Source organism: Physeter macrocephalus, chromosome 18, assembly GCF_002837175.3.
Source record: "Physeter macrocephalus isolate SW-GA chromosome 18, ASM283717v5, whole genome shotgun sequence".
In the NCBI taxonomy this organism is placed as follows: domain Eukaryota; kingdom Metazoa; phylum Chordata; class Mammalia; order Artiodactyla; family Physeteridae; genus Physeter; species Physeter macrocephalus.
Window position 1 is genome coordinate 100,668,646 of NC_041231.1, and position 22,204 is coordinate 100,690,849.

At 44.8% G+C, this 22,204-nt stretch overlaps 1 protein-coding gene across 1 annotated transcript; it reads left to right on the forward strand.

The window, feature by feature from the left end:
* The first annotated feature begins 1,428 nt into the window (after positions 1-1,428).
* On the forward strand, positions 1,429-20,889 carry ELOVL2 (ELOVL fatty acid elongase 2). Its single transcript, XM_007119883.1, has 7 exons — positions 1,429-1,486; positions 5,857-6,044; positions 10,485-10,562; positions 14,882-15,053; positions 18,098-18,222; positions 18,617-18,751; positions 20,638-20,889. The coding sequence occupies exons 1-7, from the start codon at positions 1,471-1,473 to the stop codon at positions 20,761-20,763; spliced, it is 840 nt and encodes a 279-aa protein (XP_007119945.1). The 5' UTR covers positions 1,429-1,470; the 3' UTR covers positions 20,764-20,889.
* Positions 20,890-22,204: the final 1,315 nt, after the last annotated feature.

Consider the following 22,204-nt stretch of genomic DNA (forward strand, 5'->3'; position numbering starts at 1 on the left):
CTCAGGAATGAGAGGCCTCTGGACAGATCTGCCCTCTTCTAACGGCAGCACAAATAAAATTCTGTCACACTGAGATGTTAGGTAGTTGACCTTTCTCCAATCTGGAGGTCTCCCAAGATGTCCATTATGGAAACCAAAGGTAAAGACACTGTTTAAAACCTTCCAAACTTGGTTTAGCCCAGATACTTTTCATAGAAATAGGACGAAATAATAAAGGTCCTAATACACTGGTCAGCAAGTCGTGGGTGCTCATAAATGCTAGCCTTTCGTCGTTATCCTCCTTCCCAAGCTTCCTAAGGTTCCCAGAGACCTAAGTGTCCTTGACATTTCTCTTCGGATCAATGACATGAATAAGGGACAGATGCAGACTGTACGTGCCAGTCACCAGCGTGCACATCTTCTTTACAGGTGGCAGGAACTTAATTCTCCTCTTCTGCACCTATGTTTTCTTTGAGAATAAGATGCTTTTGACTGCACTCCAGCTATTGATTATGGAGAATGTTCTGTACAAACTTCCTGAGGGCCCTCTAGAAAACTCGCACGTAGTCAGGGACCGGTCCACTCGCCCAAAATCCTCCTCACAGAACCCTTTCCTAAGAGCACTGTGCAGTGATCCATCTTTTCCTACCTTTGCTTGAGGGAGGTGCTCTAGACCTTAGCAGCAGGGGTAGGGAACACCTGAGCAGGTATTTTGAGAGGTATAATGTCAGACCAGCGTGAAGGGGAGCCAAGTCAAGAGCCAGCAGCCAGTTTATCAGCATTAAGATTCTTAGCAGAAACTCTCCAATCCCAACCTGAATCCAATTAAAGTGGGGGTAGTTACTCTGGAATACCCTAGTGATGCTATCTACTGTAATGTTAAATAGATGCTAATGTACTGAAAATGTTTTGAAAACAAACAAAACATAAAGGTAATGGAAAAAATAGCTGTAGTCCTTAATTTCCTTACTTGAAAAACGTCGTCTTTATGGCTTTACATTCAGCTTTGTGAAATACAATTCAGCTGACTTTTCATTTAATAATTATGTTATGTAATGCAGGTGTAGACTTCCCCTATTGCTTGCACACAGCCCCTGTTAATTGCAGCAATAGAAGTTGCTTCTGGAAAAGCTTGCGCCTCTAAAAGCATCGTCAAGGGAAATGGGCTGGTCAGTAACCCTTCAGTGTCTAAAGGCACCAAACCTGTCTTCCAGGACTCCTCTTTGCCTAAGAAAATGAAAGAGGAATTGTTTCCTTGCAAATCCTTACAAGCTTGCGAAGGTGAGGCTGCATTTACTGGTCCACTTTCCTCAAGTCTCTGCAGTCAAAAGTCCTCAAGGCCAGGACCCTTGGGGAGTCTGTCAACCTCACGTTGTTGGCAGTGGTTCATTTTGAGAGATTCCAAAAACACCCACTTAAATCATTTTTTCTTTGTCTTTTCAGGAGCATCTAAAGGCCTTAGATGATGAAATCAATGCCTTTTTGGACAATATGTTTGGACCTCGGGGTGAGTGAGCTGCTTGAGAACTTAATGTGGAAGGAACACGGTTTAGTTAGAGAAGAGGATGGTGTCATTTCTGGTGTCCTGAAAATGGTACTTGGCCTGGAGGGACTTACCCGCCCTCACCTTCGATGTCCTCCGGACAGAGCGCGGTGCGCTCCTCGCCTCCGGCCGCCACGGCGGCGGTGCCTTTCCTTCCAAGTCTGCTGCCTCCTCTCCCCGCTGCCGCCCCTCCTCCTCCCACTTCCCCACGTGCGCAGTCACACGCAGTCCTTGCGCCCTTACCTGTCCTGGTCGACTCCCTCTAGAGCTGTGTGGGCCTCATCTGCCCAGGGCCACGAGGCCGGGCTCCGCAGCTCAGCCATCTGAGCGTCCCGATGCTTTTCCTCCATCACCGGTCCCTCGGACCACTGCAGGGCGTCCCGGCGCGTCTGCCCCTTTCTCATCATCTATCGAGTGCCAGCTGCAGTACCACTTCAGAAGCCTAAAGCATAGAATGCGGTACTCTAGCTTAACACTCAGTAGCGTCTTCCAGCGTCCTCAGGATGAAAACCCAGCTCCTCGTCGTGGACCCCGCGGTCCTGTACTGTGCAGCCGCAGCCGCCTCTCCGACACCAGTGCTGCTCTAGACGTCTCTTGTTTCCCCGACATGTAAAAGTCGTTCATATGCCGTTCCTCCCGCTAAGTCCTCCCCCCCGCCCCCCCGTGTGGTCAGCTCCTCCTCATACGTCAGGTGCCGGCTTGAACGTTACCTTCTCCGACAGGCTCTCCCTGACCAGGGTGGCAGAGATTTGCCCTCAAGAGTGGCAAATCGAAAGCCTCTCATTATGCTGTAGTTCAGCCTCTGTTTATTTCCTTCATATGCTCTATTAATAGCTCTTTCTCCCACGAGGGCAGGATCCGTGACTCTTATCTCCAGGGTGTATTACAGTTCCAGGAACCTATGAGACACTATATTTTGCAAATAAATGAGTAATTTTCAACAGCATGTTTTGTTTCCCTTGAGCCTTGCTGGTTCACAAAGCTGGAAAATCTACAAGTTCTCAGCATTATTGGGTGGGAGGAGGAGGGAAATGAGGCTTTCCTGTTTCTCGAAATCTTTAAACAGAATCTCATGGAGATGATGTAGACCACTCTCCAGTTTCCATTCAGGCTCCATCAATTATCCTGTGTGAATGACTATTTATATAGTTTTAGTGAAATGATACTGATGGTACAGAGCTTTAAAATATATGTATATTTTTTCACATTGCCTTTGGTTTTCGTTTTGTTTTGTTGTCCATTTTATCCTTGTGCTGATCCTCCAGGCAGGGTGGGACCTGTAGCTCGTGACCTGCTTTATTTGATGTGTTCTCTGCTGTACCGCTGTAGCAGGTAGCGTCGAGGGCGTGATGCTCTAACAGGCATGCGGGGCTTCTGGGTGACCGGCTTTCTACGTGACATTTGCACTAGAGCCATCAGTGTCTCTGAGCCAAGGTCACACTGAACTTTGCCATTGGTCAGGTCACTGTGACCTGGGATGATTATTCCTGTGGACGGGGATTAATTGAGGATAGGATTGCAGTTGTTTGCTCAGCGGTGGTCGTTTTTCTGGGAGTTTCCTTTGTAGCAAGGAGGTTGTGAGATTGACAGTTGACAGCTGGATCAGGTGACCTCCACAGTGACAGGGAGTCTAGCCTCCAGGCCATCAGGTGCCCACTTCCCCTTTGAGGGGTGGCCCAAACTTAAATTGTCTGGCAGGCCCCCTGCTAAACCCACAGGTGTCCCCAAGCCTTTTCTGGCTTTACCTACGCCACGTTGGTACCATCAAGGGAGATGGTTCTAGGCAAATACGTGACCCAGATGCAGAGCTAACATCTCAAGCCCCAAAGATAATAAATGATAGAAGTATCTGCTGCCATCTTTTGCTTGGAACCGTTAGGTCTTCCCCAACAAGGGCGGCAAACATTTACAGGGCTGGGACCACAGAAAATGCCAGCCTCGGGCGCTGTATTAGCTAAACGCGCTTGACTCGGTGTGTCGATTGATACGCATTTAACGACGGTTCCCGTCAACTCTGCACTAAGTGGCGATAAGTTACGAGTGAGACAGAGTAGAAATATAAGACGTAGTCGGGTCTCACGGAGCGTGCACTGTGGGCTGGGAGGTAGAGCCGTCACCTCTGAGGCAGTCGGAGAGCAAGGAAGTAAACCACGTGTGCTCGTTTCTGGGGCTGTCGTAGCAAAACCCCACAGACTGTGCGGCTGGAAACAACAGCAGTTTATTCTCCCACGGCTCTGGAGGTCAGGGTGTCTGCAGGGCCCTGCTGCCTCTCGCTTCAGAGAAGCCTGTTCACGCCTCGGCCCTCGCTCTTTCCATCGTTGCCTTGTAGCTGCGTGGCTCCGTCTCTACCTCTGTCTCCGTGTGGCCGCCTCCTCCTCGAGAGCCAGTCTGCCCTTCTTGTCAGGACGGACACTGGTCCCTGAGCAGCGCCCACCCTAATCCAGTACGACCTCATCTTAACCGGCTTACGTCTGCAAAGACCCTATTTCCAAATAAGGTTATATTCACAGATACCAGGAGTTAGGACTTGAAACACATCTTTCTGGGGGACACAGTTCAACCCATAATAATACCATTAACAAGAGGCAGGGTAGCAGTTTAGTTCAAGTTATTTAACTTCTTTTACCCAATTTTTCTCAATCATAAAGTGGAGATAGTGGCACCTGTGTGATGGATTTATCTGTCACCTCGCCTGTGGTGATGGCATCACAGGTTTGCAGATGTCCAGACTCAGCAAATTGTACACAGTAAATATGTGCAGGGCTCGATCAACTACACGTCCGTGAAGCTGTTACAAATAATATCACCTATGTCATTAGCTTGTTTTGAGAATTTTAAAGAAGTTAATGTATATACAAGGCTTTAGGACTGTGTGTGGCACAAAATCAGTGCTCAGTAAATGTTAATTATAATAGTATTATAGCCATGATAACATGTAAATTGTAAAATAACTATTTTGTCATGCAGATGAGGAGCTGTAGTTATGGCAAAGCTGTGGGAAATGGCTTCCTTCGAGGCCAGGACCTTGGTCTGGGGGTTGAAGGACACGTAGGCTTTAGGCCACGTGGCACGTAGGAGGTGGAGGTGGACGTTAGGAAGTGGCACGGCGCACGAAATTTATGACGGATAATTGTGAGCCAGTTGTGCAAAAGGTAATAACATCTGTTAGTTGCGTGAATGCCCCTCTCTTACCTTCTTATCTCTGTCAGAATAAGGAGAAGTTTTTACAGAATAAGCAGTGGGACAGCTTGAGAAGGCACTTTGCTCACAGCAGTGGTGCTCTGGAGGATGGGGGTGTAGAGAAGCTGGGGCTGGATGGGCTGGCAGGGTGCAGAAAGGGGAACTGGGGCCGCGGGGACCGGACGGATCAGGCAAAGGGAGAAACCAGTTCCTACAGCTCTGTTTACAGAGGTCAAAAGCAGCATGCAGTTTTCATAATTCTGGGCCAAATCATTTTCTCTGTTTAAGCAACAAAAAGGAGCAGAGAACAAAAATCGTTTTGTGCCTACAGTTATTTTCTAATTACGATATTTTAGATCTATGATGTGTGTTTTACATAGGTTTTAAAATTTTAAAACCTAGATAAACGGAGGGACACCTCTGTCCAGGTTCTTGCCTCCTGGCCGTTTGTGCTTTTCGTCCACGGTCAGGTCTGGGTCCTCGGTTTGATTTCCTGCCCTCGCTTCTGAATCCTCATCTCCAAGGCTCTGCCTTTGCCGCCTGCAGCTTCTCCTGCTCGCCCTACTGGAATCCCGCCGTTCTATTTGGATCAGCTGAACACTCAACCATTCCTGGTTTATGCACAGTGAGCCTAAGCAAATTCCAGGGAGTGTGGGTTCCAGGAATTAGGACACACTGTCACTGTGTCTGCTCTCCTGCCGACCCAAAGCTTCTCCTCAGGGGGCAGCAGAAAGGCAAAATGGACGGGTGTTGGGCGTGAATTCCCAGCCACCAGAGCGCCTTCCGCAAATGCTGACGCTTTCGGAGCTGTTTTTACATCCATAAAATGGCATAATACTTCATATTTATTGAGTTAGAGTAACTACAGTAACTGTTCCAAAGTTAGACATTCAGGAACTGTGACTTCCCACCTTTATTACTTGTCCCTGTCACTCAGCGTTCAACTTAAGCCCTGTTTGCTCCACGGACCCCTCCTTAACTATTCCAGCCCCCACTGGTTTCTTCTTCCGAACTATAACCCAGACCCAGCTTGCTTACGCTGTGGCCTGCAGTTCCCTGTCGAACTTGGGTGAGCAAATACAGCACACGTGACGGTGTCTCCCAACTGAGCGCGCGGGGTGCCCTCGGGATTCTCACTGTGTGTTTCTTTGCAGATTCTCGAGTCAGAGGGTGGTTCATGTTGGACTCCTACCTTCCTACCTTTTCTCTCACTGTCTTATACCTGCTTTCCATATGGCTGGGCAACAAATACATGAGGAACAGAGCTGCTTTTTCCCTCAGGGGCATCCTCACCTTGTACAACCTTGGAATCACACTTCTCTCCGCATACACGCTGGCAGAGGTAAGTGTGTGTGTAGCTAAAGCTGGAGGACAGTGACCGAGTGATTTTTAGAAGCAATTACATCTGGCATTCTAGAACTATCCACGGTTGCTATCAATACTGTTCTTTAACATCTCAAGAACCTGCTCCAGTATCTGATGTTATTCCTTCCAAAAGTCCTAGAAGTCTTTGTTTTTAACTTGAATTTTTTTTATACCAATTTAGACCTATTTCTTTACTCCTTAGTCTTTCATTGTAATTTAAAATCACAATTTAGGTCTGAATGGGCCTTTAAAGATCATATATAGTTTTCTTCTTTTATAGATTATGATACTGAGGCTTAGAAAAGTTAACCTGATTTGCCTGAGAATAGACAGTTATTGAGTAACTGTTTTTTAAGTTAAATATCAAATGCAGTTAGTTTGACCGAAATGCAAATATAGGTTCCCTTAAAGGATACTCCTCCCATCTTTGGGTCACTGTGTATCCTCAGGACTGACTTGCAGAGGCCTGGGGCGACACTGCAGCTCGGCTGTGGCTCCCCACATTACATCATGTCTTCCTGCTCCTTTATCACGTGCCAAACCTAAGTAATTTCACAAGAAAAAGAACAAGTAATGATTGCCCTGCCTATTACAACCAAAGGTTGTTTTACTATAATACAAGAGAAAGTCGAAAAGTGTTAAATAAATGTGCTTGAGAGAGAGAACTAAAACAGAACAATCTTTTTGGGGAAAAGTTAGGATAAACTCATTCATATAAATTATAAATGGCTGACAGTGGCATAGGTATAGCTGCCTTCCTGGTGTCCTTGGCTTCTAAACGAAAATAAATTCTTGCCTAAAATACAGGCCATCTCACCCATAGAGTTTAATCTGTACATTAGTCTAATATGCACCATTCTAATAATGGTTAATAACCATTATCTAAAATGACTGTCATGGGGCTTCCCTGGTGGCGCAGTGGTTGAGAGTCTGCCTGCCGATGCAGGGGACACGGGTTCGTGCCCCGGTCCGGGAGGATCCCACGTGCCGCGGAGCGGCTGGGCCCGTGAGCCATGGCCGCTGAGCCTGCGCGTCCGGAGCCTGTGCTCCGCAACGGGAGAGGCCACACCAGTGAGAGGCCCGCGTACCGCAAAAAAAAAAAAAAAACAAAAAAACAAACCAAAAAAAAAATGACTGTCATGAAACTCCAATTACGGAATTTTAGGCATCAGAGTGCAGGAGACAGAATTTGGAGTCAGGAAAGCCATGCTGATAGCTCTAAAATCATGTCACATACGTGCTCCCTAACTTACCCGACTCTAAAAGGGGAATTTCTATTTTAGGTTTCTCTGGGTAGATTTTAGCTCACTAGATGAGCTTGCAAGATAGTAATTTACGGAGGTAGTTTCTCCCTGTATGACAGAGGGAGAGTTACTTTTCCTTGCGTGGTTCTCAGTAGTGGCAGCTGCGTCAGGAGAGCCGGGCCTGACTGTCTGTCTGCGTCGGAAGCTCTAATCCCTGCTGGAAGCAACGGTGCAGTGGAGGCAGGAGACCCAAATTCAAGCGTCGGCCTTTCACTTGCTCTGCAACTTTGGAGGAGTTACTTAGGCTCTCTGACCCTCAGGCGGCTTAGCTTTCAAATGGAGACACGCCGTCTGTCCTCCTTCACTCCCTCATGAGCGTAAGGATGAATCGGTTCTGTTCAGCCTGCGTTCAGCGAGCACCTGCTCGGTGCAGCCCAGGGGCCACAGAGACGTTCAGACGTGGCTTCTGTGCTTGAAGCGTTCGCAGACTAGTGCAAGTAGCCGTTAGTCGCCGCGGAAGGGCCTCGGCGGTCTTCAGGTGAGCACCGGCCACCGTCGGCTGGAACAACAGCTCAGTGCTTGAACGGCCAGGTACATGGTGTGTCTTCTTTAGGGAGAGCGTCTGCGTGGAGCTCGTTCTCCACTACGAGTTTTAGCTGTGGCTTGTCCAGTGGTTCTCTCTTCACGCTCTTCCACCTCTCGGTCCCACATCACTGCTCCTGGTTGACTGCCTCCTAGTCTCCCAACGGCAACCTCTTTAGGGCATAAGGTCTCCTCTTGGACGCCATGGGGTAGGTTTGGTAGACTCTAGTCAAAGGATAGCTTACCTTAACCTTGCTACCTTGTTACGTCCAGGCCAGACGTCTGCTTAGGCAAACACTAAAGCTACACTAAAATTACTAACACTCTTGCGGCAAATGTGTTGAGTCCCTTCACCGTGTCAGATTGTGTTCTAGGCTCTGGAGCACAGCCTCTGCGCGTGCGAGGGGGAGCGGGGGGCGGGGCGGGGCGGGGCGGCCTCTCTGAGGAGGTGAGGTTCGAGCTGAGGCTGGGTGATGAGAGCAGGCCAGGCGTACAGAGCTCTGGGGAGGCGCCGGCGCAGGAGGCTCGGCAAGTGTGGTGGCCTTGAGGTGCTCGAGGACCGTGAACAGGAGCCGTGGGGCTAGGACAGTGGACAGAGGACCGATTCAAGACGAGGTAGGCTGGGGGCACGTCACATCGGGCCTTGTCAGGAATTTGGCCGCTCTTCTAAGTGTCATGAAAAGCCCCTGGAGGATTTTAATGGGGTAGTGACAGGATCTCCCTTTTTAAATAGGTTATTCTGGCTGCTACGTGGAAAATGGACTCAGAGTGAGTTGGGGGCAAGAATGGGAGCAGAGGGTCCGTTTAGGAGGTGACTGCAGGGCTACAGTCGGCAGACGCCAGCGGCGTGGATTCAGGTGGTGGACGTGGGGAGTGGACCCTAATCCTCTTTCGGAGCCAGTTAGTCCACACCTCCTTAAGGCTAACCCTGTTTGCCAGGCTGCTTTCCTGCTCTTCAACGCGTAGGCTGGGTGGTTTCTGCCAGCCGGCCCAGCTGGGGCGTTAGGAAGGGTCCCAGCTGAGCAGATAGAGCCTCCCGTAGCCTGATTGCTGACTTCTGCCGTTTAGTTTGTCAGGTAGTCCTGCAGAGGTGCCATGGGGATGGGGACAGCCTAGATAGAGCCGGCCAAAGCAGAATACAGCCTGTCCTTCCCCGCCTCTGTATCGTTACTACACAGAGTTGATACCGGAGCCCCTGACTGCAAAACTACAGCCTGACCATAGAGGTTTTTAATCTTTTTACAAAGTTAAGTAACTTTATTTTGAAAAAGGCACACAAAAACTTACATGCACTTCTAGGTATTCCTAGATCCCCTGTGGCCTGTCCCGGGTTCCCCTTTGAGAACCAGCATGTAAAGCTGTGGGGTACCTGGGGGGTGACTTGATCTGTAATAGACCCCATCAGGAAAGGTCAGTCTCCTTCACTTTCACCAGATTCACTTATCCTGATAATCTGTACTTGTCGTGATGTTAACTGAAAGGTGTTTTTGTCAGAAGGATAGAGAAGTCAATAAGGATAGTAGAGCAAAGACTTGCAAAGGTTCTAGGACATTCCCAGGGTTCTTAGTAGTTCAATCTCTTCTTACTGTTCAGTTCATGAACATTTGTCCCTCCCTGCTGTTTGTGTATTGTTAACAGTTCTGTAACTTTACACAGTTCTGATAAAGCAACAGAAAATTGTAGGCTTTCACATATACTATCTCATGTAAATCAAAGCCAAAGGCCTTATATTATATTCTAGAATTTTAAGTTTCTTAGTAATAGTGGGGAAGAATGGAGAATCCCTCTTCTGTAGAATTTTCCACAAAGTTCATTTTCTTAGGATGTTGTAGAAAGAATACTAGACAAGGAATTAGAAGACCTGAATCCAATCATTGTTCTACCACTATCTAGCCATGTGATTGTGAGCAGATAATCTATTCATCGTATGGTCCGTCGAGCACTTTCTCTCCGTGCCAGTCACTGGGCAAAGGGACTGCAGATGCGAGGGTGAGCAAAGAAGGAGGCGTGGACTTTGTGGAGCTCTGTGTTTTTTGAGCGTAATGGGGAAAGCAGACGTTAATCAGTTACAGTCGCACAAATGTCTGGTAATAAAATGAAGAAGAAGATTTAAGAACGTTTCTGAGCCCTGGTTTTCACATCTGTAAAATGGTAACAAATACATAATTCATAAAATTACTGAGATGATCAAGTAACTATTTATATATAAGCCAATATAAAGTTTTAACATTTTAGTGTAGTTTCCTCACATTTGTTTACATTTTACTTCTACATTTTATTTGTAGAACATATGATTAGATAAATTCCTTACATAAAATATTTTGGTACTCAAATGATAGCTAAATTCTGTTTTTGATGGATGTGGAGGTTGGAAGTAAATTTTATTAACTAAGGATTGTAACCACTGATATCAGTTCAACGGCAAGAATTAGGTCCTTTGATATCGTGTGTTTGGGGACAGGATCGAGTCAAACTCATTCTGGGACGAACTCAATCTTGAATAGACGCCAATCAGAAACATGAATGGGAAATTCAATTTTCGTCCAAATTCTCACATTGACTTTTTTTTTCTCCCCTTGTTTCTTTGACAGCTTATTCTCTCCAGTTGGGAAGGAGGCTACAACTTACAGTGTCAGGATCTTACCAGTGCAGGGGAAGCCGACATCCGGGTGAGTCAACCATCTGCAACCGTTTCTCCTTCCAGATACGACGGTGGAAGCTGGGGTTAGATAAGAAACGCTCTCCCGTCCTAACAGAAATGCTTACTTGGGGGACAGACTGAATGAACCATGGTGCATCCGTGCAGTGGGTCCCTTGCAAAGTGGATGAGGGTGACCGCTGTCCTGTTACAGAATAATCTCCGGGATGTAGCTCGGCGGAAAGGAGCAACCCGCAGACCGTGCTTACAGCACAGTGCCTTGTGGGCAAGAAGTGATAGGAATATGTGTATATTTGCTTATCTTTTTAAAAAGAAACAATGGCAGAATAAACCAAAAGCTAACAAAATAGTTTCCTTTTGGGGGAGGGAACAGGTCAGAGGGGATAGGGACGGAAGCTAGGCTTCTCTGAATGTACCTTGTCTTATATTTCAGAACCAGTTGGTGTTTTTACATAATTATAAAACAAATTTTAAAAGACTACAAGGCAGCCCCCCCCCCAGATATCTCGGAAATAAACTAAATTAATATACCCATATATTAAGTTGTTGACATAACCACCCAAAGAAGAATTATTTCAAGTGCCTTTAAAACAGTGTTTTGACTGCATATCCCAAGTGAGATGCATCTTAACAGCATTCAGTAATGTGGGGGGCGGCTGCTATTATTAATAAAAATATTGGTATTGCTTGTTGTGAGACTATTATAGGTACACTTAGGGTAAGCTATATAATAATGCTATTATTACAACTAGTATTTGAAACATAGAAGAAAAGAAACTAAAACTCAGTAATTACAGATTCAAATTGGGAATAGCAGAATTAACTTTATTCTTTCTAAAAACAAATGTGTTTTTTAGCTCTGTGTACAGGAAAGGCCTAGTTAGTCTCTGACACAACCCAGCAATGATACCAAAATTGTGCTCTCTAAATGTAATCCACCAGAAGATTTAGGATTCTTAGAGAGTTGGCCGATTCCTGATTGGGGTGGGAAATGTATATGAGAAGAATCCAGGACATCTTGTGACAGAGCAAGGAAGCTACCCAAGACCACTAGGGTCATGACAAGAAGATGTAGGAGCCACCTTGAAGGGACTCCCACGGCTAAAGGTGGGACAGTTTGAGTATCAAAAGGAATACTGACATACTAAATTTATGAAAAACCGAGTTTAAAATGATACTAAAAAAAACCCCTCATTGTTACCTTTTGAAGGTTGCTAGAACACCAAGAAGTTCTAGACAAAAAAAATTAAAGGAAGAGAATCAAACATTTATCTTGCCTTTCATATGTAAGTTTCCAAATAGCTAAAGAGGAAGAGCTCTTCTCTATAAAGAGAAAAATGCATAAGTATGAAGAGAATTTGAAACTCACCATTTTGCAACTTCTAGTGAAGTACTAGATCTAGACAGCGGTCATCTGTAAATGATGAGAGTAATGGGTCAAAGTTGAATGGAAACTTCATAATGATTAGGCTGTTAACACCCAAAGTCACTGTTGATTTTAATATCAGAAGTTAGGTACCTCTTGATGTGATTCCATAGGAAGTACACGGAACCACGTCTGAAGTACGGTTGACCACGAACCACGTGGGTTTGAACCACGCTGGTCCACTTGTACACAGACTTTTTTCAGTACTAAATACTACAGTACTGCACAGCCCGCAGACGCGGAGGAACCACGCTACAGACGGCTGGCTGTAAGTTGTACACAGATTTTCCATGTGCAGAGGGTCAGCGCCCTAACCCCTGTGTTGTTCAAGGGTCAACTGTATTCTTGCCCCAAACCTTAAACCTGAGTCCAGTTAAGCCTCTAACCCTTATTGCTGTTTACAGAAAACGGCGGGGGGGCGGGTAGAGAAACAAGTTAAACCACACGAGGAAGAAACAGTCATCCAAATCCATATTAGGAGTTCTGTACAACTGATTTAGTTTAAGAAAGAAAAGACAGGAAACGGGAGTAGGGAAAGGGAACTGTTACTGATTAGAAGAAACTTAAGAACCATGTCAAATAAATGCAAGCTGGACCCTGATCCTGATTTAAACAAACCAATAAAAAGACACTTTTGAGAAAATCAGGTGGATTTGAAGGTGGACGGACTATTAGAAGACATTAAAGATTCATTAATTTTATTAAATAAGAGATAAGATAGTGTCTTACCTAATGAAACTTAAGCTTTTGCACAGCAAAGGAAACTATAAACGAGGAAAAGACATCCCTCAGAATGGGAGAAAATATTTGCAAATGAATCAAGGGACAAAGGATTAATCTCCAAAATATATAAACAGCTCATGCAGCTCAATATTTAAAAAAAAAAAACAACCCAATCAAATAATGGGCAGAAGACCTAAATCGACATTTCTCCAAAGAAGACATACAGATGGCCAAGAAACACATGGAAAGCTGCTCAACATCAATAATTATTAGAGAAATGAAAATCAAAACTACAATGATTAAATGGATAAAGAAGATGTGGCACATATACACAATGGAATATTACTCTGCCATAAAAAGGAACGAAATTGGGCTATTTGTAGAGACGTGGATGGACCTAGAGACTGTCATACAGAGTGAAGTAAGAAAGAGAAAAATATCGTATATTAATGCATACATGTGGAATCTAGAAAAATGGTACAGATGAACCAGTTTGCGAGGCAGAAATAGAGACACAGGTGTAGAGAACAAACGTATGGACACCAAGGGGGGAAAGGGGGTGGTGGCGGGGGGAATGAATTGGGAGACTGGGATTGACATGTATACACTAATATGTATAAAATAGAAAACTAATAAGAACTTGCTGTAATAAAAATTTTTTTAAAAAGATAGTGTCTCGGTGGTTATGTTCAAGTCTCCCCATCTATTAGAAGTTGTTATAAACTGATACTTTGTATTTGCTTATGTTACATTCCCCCCCCCCCCAGAAAAAGTGGTAGGAAACAGAATTGATTCCACAAATTGGAATCATACTGAAAATTTTGAAGTTCAGGGATAGATACCAGAGGGTTTGCATTCCTTACTCTTCCTGCATTTGTGAATATTTGAAAATTTCCATAATAAAAACATGGGTTATTAATAAGAGGTGGTAGAAACCTTTTAATTAAAATTTTAAGATGAGCATTTTTGAACATCTTCAAAAGCTATAATACAAAAAGTAAGATGTATAGATTTCTCTACACCCGTTTCATTTGTTGTCACAGACTAGTACACTCTGGGATAGCTTACAGTTCTCTAAAAGCCACTGTTGTATGTGTGTGTTTACTTATGGTTTAATATTTTTGAAGGTTGATTCCCTCAAACATTTACGATGGTGGCAGCACACCTCATGATTGTCTTCATGGGAGATAAAGAGTAGAGCATTAAATTCTAATTTCAAAGCTCCTCTTAGAGTGTCTCCTCTTCCGTTTCACCGTGAGTGCTGAGAGCCCGGTGCCTTTCATGAAAGCGCCTCCCTGCCGTGGGGACTGCGTGAGGGACTTGGGAGGGAAGTAAGCCCTCGCTGTGACCGGCTGGGGCCGGGGGTTGAGGGGCGGAGAAGCACCTGCATTCTTCATCTTTTCTTCGGAGGAAGAGACATGGAAGGGTTCGTCCTAGACTGCTCTCGGGGAGCATGATGTTCAAGGGACAAAATATGAACAGTAAAGGAGCAGAGAAGAATCAAAATCAGTGGAACAGCAGTCGTGACCTGCCAAGCCCTGAGTGGAGGCGAAGGAGACCGTCTCCGCCTCGGAGTGACTTACAGCCTAGTGGGAAGGAGACTTGTTCATGATTGTGGTTATTGATAATAGAGGCGTAAAGTAACTTGGGACCACAGATGAAGAAGGGGATGATTCAGCCTGAGACCGGAGGGTGAGGTCACGTCCCAGAGCAAGGTGGCATTTGAGAGGAGTGCTAACAGGATGACAGGACCATGCCAGACGTGAGGTAGGGGAGGCGTGCTGGACGCACGAGAATGAGGCGTGTGGGGGGCAGCAGGGCTCCAGGGAGAGGAAACGGCCACTTGAACAGCACACAGGATGCCGGGGGGTGTGCTCGGAGGAGGACAGTGGACACAGCAGACCCCAGGCCCGCGGAGAGCCTGTATCAACCGAGGAATCATAGACTTGGTTCTGTAGGGGCAGAGGAGCAACTTGATCAGTTAATGTATTTTAGAAAGAATTCCTTTCCCCAGAGGGGGCTGGATTGCTGGGAATAAGGAAAAGCTGGAGGCAAAGACGCCAGGTGGGATGCTTTCTCGGTAGTCTGGGAGCCAGGCGCGCTGCTGAAGCAGAAGGGGGGAACGCAGAGGCGGGCAGCACGCCTCACCTTGTCTTTTTCCCGTTTTACATTTCGTACAGGTAGCCAAAGTGTTATGGTGGTACTACTTCTCCAAATTAATAGAGTTCCTGGACACGATCTTTTTTGTGTTGCGGAAAAAAAGCAGTCAGATTACCTTTCTTCACGTATACCATCACGCGTCTATGTTTAACATCTGGTGGTGCGTTTTGAACTGGATACCTTGTGGGCAAAGTAAGTGGAGTCGTCGGTTTTTCAGCTCTATGTGACGGGCCCCCCGTACTGAACGCCGCACACCATCAGGAGAGAGAAGTGGGCCCGGCCCAGCCTGCTTGTCACACGGGGACGCACACCTCTGCCAGTGGCCGATTCGTTTCTTGTCTCTGATCCTGGCAAAATCTTTGAGTATGACGATAAATTTTTTAAATGTTTTCTTTTCCATGCACCAAATGCCCGATGGCCGGAAACCCATACCCCAGCTGGAGCAGTTTTACTTCATTAACTGCAGCTGTAAAAAATACAGCACCTCCCACAGTCGACACTTAGCTGTGGTACGGGTCGAGTCACGTCAACTTCGGGGGCTTGTTTTTCCATTCTGAAAAATTCAAGTCACGTCGTCACTGTGACCCACCAGAGCCGTGGCTTTCAATTTTTTTTTTTTTTTTTTTTTTTTTTTTTTTTTTTTACTGAGAGCTCAATAAGTAATACGTTTTATATCACAACCCAATGCCCTCATTCATACGTATACATTTTTTTTTTTTTTTTTTTTTTTTTGCAGTACACGGGCCTCTCCCGTTGCGGAGCGCAGGCTCCGGACGCGCAGGCTCAGCGGCCATGGCTCACGGGCCCAGCCGCTCCGCGGCATGTGGGATCTTCCCGGACCGGGGCACGAACCCGTGTCCCCTGCATCGGTAGGCGGACTCTCAACCACTGCGCCACCAGGGAAGCCCATACGTATACATTTTGTATGAAACAAATTTCATGAAACAGTATGTAGCCCGGCTCTGTGTGATGCACTTTATTTCTTGCTGCGTTGGGTCTTCGTTGCTGCGCACAGGCTTTCTCTAGTTGTGGCGAGCGGGGGCTGCTCTTCATTGTGGTGTGTGCACTTCTCATTGCGGTGGCTTCTCTCGCAGAGCATGGGCTCTAGGCACGCGGGCTTCAGTAGTTGTGGCTCTCGGGCTCTAGAGCGCAGGCTCAGTAGTTGTGGCGCACGGGCTTCGTTGCTCCGCGGCATGTGGGATCTTCCCGGACCAGGGCTCGAACCCCTGTCCCCTGCGTTGGCAGGCGGATTCTTAACCACCGTGCCACCAGGGAAGGCCTGTGATGCACTTTAAAAAAGAAAAAAATTGATCTCACTTTTTCAAAAAGCTAATGACAACTCTCACTATATTGATTTCACAATTGACTGATGTGTCGGTTATATGCCCTGCAGTTTGAGAAGCACTGAGCTCGAGAGCACAGTACTTTGATATTTACTGTCTTGTACCCAAGAATTTAAAAGTATTCTGTGAAAAATCAGAACAGGTAAAACTTAAAATAATTTTGTCCTAGGATTTAGAAGCTTGTAGAGATGGTATTTTTAAAAACCCCAAGGGTATTTGCAATACATCATTGACTGTGAAGATGCAAATTTAAACTCCAGTGTGAAGAAAAATTGTTGGGGGTGCAGCAGAGAGAAAAGAGACGCCTTCACATGCCTCCTAGACCGACATACTCCGGTCTTATTAGGATTACCACAGACTTGCGCTGTAATCAAAATATAGGCTGAAATCAATACCGCAGGACTGTTGTCAAGGTTAAAAGTATGTTTTACGATTATCAAGTTTCATTTATAACTCACTAAAGCATCTAAAAGTCGGTCTTGAATAATCACTTTGTAAAGACATCGTATTTCATTCACAGGAATTCTGTGTGTGTGTGATTTCTATTCAAGCTAGAATATTATAAAAATTAGCAACTACTCTTTTATTGATGGAAATGAAAACTCAGGTTGGTAAAGAAACATCACTAATATTGTGCTGCCTGGTACTCTGAAACTATATGTGTGTTTTCATATAAATTCACTGCCCTGACAAGGTATTCCAGCCCGTGTATGAGGACTTGCTAGATCCCTGGTGGTGGTCCTCTTGTTTCTTACTCATTGACTTGATCTGTCTAGATCACTAATCCAGGATTGGGAAACCAGGCAGGAGAATTTAAATTGATTAGTTAACCAACATATGTGCAGTGCCTTTTAGTTTATATGGTATTATCTCATTTAACCACATCTCACTCTTGAGATAATTACTCTATACCTATTTTCCAGATGAGAAACAAAATTTACAAACTAGTATGTGCAAGGGGACAGAACTATTAGGAGGTCCCCTGGCTCCACAGCCTGTCTCCTCTCCCACAGGGTTGATAGCTCATAGAGGCATAGCGCTCACTTTGTGCTGGGCACCGTTCCAAGCCCTTTGCCTGCATTGATTGATGTCATCCTTACGAGTTCCCTGTTTCCATCTCTGGCACCTTACCTCTTGCAGCTCAGTCCTTTTGACCCTTGGTTGACCCAACCTAGAACTTAGCCCTCACTCCCTGGCTTCCTGAAACACGATTCACCCACGTTGATGTCAGAAGATTTCATGAAGGTGATAGCAGGGGAAGGGGAATTCCATGGCACAGCTCAGCACAGGAGATATCCTAAAACTGGATTTTAGACATTCTTTGTTCCAGAAGTCCACGAGGTGGCTTGGCTACTGGGAAAGTCCCATATGCCCGCCTCTCCCCTGCCCCAGCCTCTTATCCTGCTGGACCTTTTCTCTCCCCTGTATTCTCTTACCTTCTGCAGCATCTTCTGGTTCTAGGTCCCTGCCAGGTAGATTTTATTTACTTAACTACGAAGAGCAATACATTTTCCTTGACTCTTTAGCACCCTGTTCAGCCATGAACGAAGGCTCTTTCTACAATCAAAACGGCTCATCAAAGGTTTAGCTAAAGCAAAGACACTTCCTCAGATTCTGCCACCTGATTGGATGGTGGTAATGACAGAAGCAGCAAAGCCTTTTCAAATCAGGGGTTACCTGTTTGGTTGGCGCTGACTGAAAACCTACCCCCGGTTAGTCCCTCTATCTAGGGGACCTTGGGTGAATCCCTGGATAATGGCACAGGAATCGGGGTGAATCTTGTTAGTGCCATATTGTTATTTGTCTTCAATTATGACGTACAGGAAGAATATTACTTGACAACGAACGATCATACTTTCTAGAAGAACAGTAATTTATACTGTACTTTTCTAGGTTTCTTTGGACCCACCCTGAACAGTTTCATCCACATCCTCATGTACACTTACTATGGCCTTTCTGTGTTTCCATCTATGCACAAGTATCTTTGGTGGAAGAAGTATCTCACGCAGGCTCAGCTGGTACGTCATCCCTCTGTCGGCTTTTCTCCATGTGAAGCATCTGCATGTCCTCAGTCCCAGCCCTGGAGGTCAGAGGCTTTTCTGTGTGTGATGAGGCTGCCTATTTTCCTCTAGAAATGGACTTTTAAGAGTGAAACCTTGTGTGTTGGAACGTCTGTATGAGTCCTTTTGAAATTAATGTCTGTTAAAGCATTTTTACCTAAATGATTTCAACTGTGATTTTCCCAGGAGAAAATTAATCATGGCCAATTTTATACACTTCCTAATTTCAAGCAAGATTTCTGGATAGGACAGTGGGCTGCTTCAGCGTTGTCTCGTCTGTCTCACCCCTGCACGAGTAGTCGATTTCTAAGCGCCTGAATGCAGAGTGGTTCCGCCCTTGCCGCCCCTGCAGGTGCAGTTCGTGCTCACCGTCACCCACACCATGAGTGCTGCCGCGAGGCCCTGCGGCTTCCCCTCCGGCTGCCTCATCTTCCAGTCGTCTTACATGCTGACGCTGGTCATCCTGTTCTTAAACTTCTATGTTCAGGTAAGTTAAATATAAACATTCAACTCTAAAACGCTAGACTGTGCACTTCTGCATTACGTATTTAATCTTACCAATTAAATATCATGGTAGCACAGGCTTGTTGATAAATTCAAATAACAGAGGTGCACACAGGACAAAGTGAAACCTGCATTCTTAACTCCTCTCCCTGTGTCCTCCTCCTCCAAGGATAACCGCTGTTAGTGGTCTGGTGGGCATTTGGTTAGACGTTTTTCAATGCATGCATACAGTTTTATCAAAAATATGCATTCGAATCATGTATTTGCACCGTGCTGCCGAAGTCTGCCCTCTGAAACTCAAACACTGTGTGTTTATATAGTAACACAGACTCAGGAATTGCTGTATGAACGGAGGAAAACATGGACTAACTGAACTTTATTAAAAACCTGTTTCCATGTCATCTACTGCTACACGGTAGACTTACTGTTTATTTGGGGAAAAAACATTATTTTAAGGCGAACCAGTATGGAAGGGTCACATTGACTTTTTCTTAAGTGTCATTTTCTTTTTAACAGTTTCAGTGGAAGAGATTTTCAAAATGCAATTTCAAAGCGACTGTTATAAGACAACTGATGGCAGCGGTAACAGCACAGGCCTCACGTGGTTGTAGATTTTAAATTGCTCTCCTTTCTGGGCTGCGGAAATAGAAAGCTTCATAAGAAAAATGAGAACATACAGTTTATTCAAAACAGTACTTTTGAAGTTGTATTCAACTCTGTTTTCTCCTGCTTTGCTGATTTTTTAGTTTGGGTTGACTTTCAGCAAATGGATAGTGGTTTTACACAGGACAAACAACTGTGGGAACTGAACTTTTGACAGCTTTTCAGCTCTTGTCTTTCTGAAACGGGACTGGCAATGCTTTGTCTTTTGTAAGAGATAAGTTTCCTTTGAGAATTTCTAAAGAAATAACCATTAAGAGAACCAAACAAAGCCACCACCCAGCCCTGCCGCCCCCTGTCCCCCCGCAAAAAAAATTGCTCAGTGTTGCAGGAAGGCTAAGGGAATCAGTCATCTTGGTGTTGAAACGTGAAGGGTAGCCCAGCAGGGGGCAGTGGCGCTCAGAGCGGGGGCTCCATCTGCTGCTTCACGCGGAGCCTTAGTCCTTTAAAGCTGAGTGTATGCTTTTCAGCCTTGACCCTTGTTGATGCTATTGCTTTAAAAAAAAAAAAAAAAAGTGGGGGGAAGACGGGAACGCAAATCGAGCCAAAATCCCAGGTACTAGTACTTTTAAAGTAACGGCACTTTTTCACTTGAATTGTATTTTTAGAAAATTACATCCTTAAATAAGTCATGGGGATGTGTAACGTACAGCATGGTGACTTTAGTTAGTAATAATGTAGTTCATACTTGAAAATTGCTAAGAGGTTAGATGTTAAAAGTTCTCATCTCAAAAAAGAAAAGTTCTGTACCTATATGTGGTGCTGGTAAACTAGACTTTGTGATCATTTCACAATATATACAAATCAAATCATGTTGTACAGCTGAACTAACAATGTTGTATGTCACTTGTACCTTGATTTTTTAAAAAGTTCCAAAAAATCATATTCTTTCCAAGTAAGCAACTAATGCAGAAGAACTTGAATGCTAATCCCATAAAACTTAATAATACATAAATACTAACCTGATGTGGATAAGGCAAAAGAAACAACTTTTCATTGTTGGAATTCATGCATCTGTCTTGTTTTTACCCTATTGTTATTTTTCACCCAAAGCTTAAAAATTGTCGTATTACAAACAAGAATTCTTACTAGAAAGTTCAGTACCCAGTGAAGATCATGCATTGTTTTAGACCATATGTCACATTATAGACAAGGTCTTATTAAAAGTTCCTCTTCTCTTTCTCTCTTCAACACGTACACAACCAACAGACATACTGGAAAAAGCCAATGAAGAAAGATGGGGAAGAGCCACATGCAGGGAAAGAAGTTAAGAATGGTTTTTCCAAAGCCTACTTCACTGCAACGAATGGAATAACAGCCAAGAAAGCACAATAAATGTTGAGTAAGACAAGGCATATATACTAGCCTAACAGATCCGCTTGTTTTAAAGCAAAGACTGAATTGAAAGTTCTATATGTTTTAGCATAAACTGATTTCTTTTGAGTTTATAAATCATTTGTACCGGCAATGTAGTAATATATCGCTAATAGGTTAATCTGTTGACATGCTTCCATCAGCAGCGAGGTGACAACTCTGCAGACCTCAGAACTGGTGCGACTTCTCTCCTTCCCGCACCGACCCAACCCCTCACCAGGCACTGTCTTGATAAAGCCTTCTGCACCTACAAAGCCAGGACACAGGGAGCACTGTTTCTCGCAGCAAGTCTGCAAATAAGAAGTTAGAGTTTTGTTCAGATTAAAACGTTTAAAACAAAATGTTAATTGTCTTCTAAATACAGGGTATGCTCTAATCTATCTTCAGCAATAACTCTCAGTACATAAAGTAATCAGTCCATCTGTTCCTTTACGAAGCAACCCCAGAAAATATTCAAATGGTCACATAAATGGAAAACCCAGCAAAACTTTTCTCTCTCCTCGGTCTCTGGAGTCTCAAATTCCCACAACTACTCCTAATTCTCAACTTAGTGACATGGTAATAAAGTTTGTGTGTGTATATATATATATATATATATTTTTTTTTTTTTTTTTTTGTTCGAAGAAAAATCTTCTACCAAACCTTCATAGCTCAGGGGCTTGGGTAGGAGTAGTTCCTCAGTTTTAATTGGATTTCCTTAATTATTCATATATTCACATCTACCTCTGATGTTAAGGTGCCCCAGGTTAGGATACAGATGCAATGTTCAGTTTTAAAAGCAGGATCTGACTTTGCCTGCCCATTTCCTTTCTGACAAGGACTCGAGTCCAGTGGGCCCTTTTTCTTAGAATGATGTCACTGGACTATTAATAAGTCGGAATTAATAGAGCACTGGGGGCAAAATAGACATTGAACTTGCCGACGATTTCTTATGAGCCTCCTTGTGAGTATTATCCCCAAATACCTGCTATCGCTCTTTGCAGGTTAAGTTTTTGAAAATAGGAAGAAAAAGGGGGCTCTGGGAAGGTTCCGGCACCGAGCCACGGGCTGGGAACGAGCCACAACGAAAAGCACCAGTTTGGCAAACTCAGCGCTTCCTTTCCCTGCTCCAAGTCACACGAGCTCCACTGAGAAGCACGAGAGCAGAGGAAGGTTAGCAGGACCATCTCCCTTCTCCCAGCGGTGGGGCTATTATTTACTATTAAATTGTCCCAAGAATGGAAACTGAGGAGATTTTCTGAAGATTTATACACTGTAAAATTTTTATACACTACAAAACAAGATTTGCCAACTTTGACAATTTATCTTCCTTCCTACCTTATTTTAAGAAGTTTTTAGGTCATAACATGGACATCAGAGGCTTAGGTGCCAGAAAGGCATTGTCACCATTGCCCCAACACAT

Coding starts and splice junctions, on each gene's coding strand:
- ELOVL2 (XM_007119883.1), top strand. Junction 6,045..10,484: donor CCGCATACACGCTGGCAGAG/GTAAGTGTGTGT, acceptor TTTCTTTGACAG/CTTATTCTCTCCAGTTGGGA. Junction 18,223..18,616: donor ATCTCACGCAGGCTCAGCTG/GTACGTCATCCC, acceptor CCGCCCCTGCAG/GTGCAGTTCGTGCTCACCGT.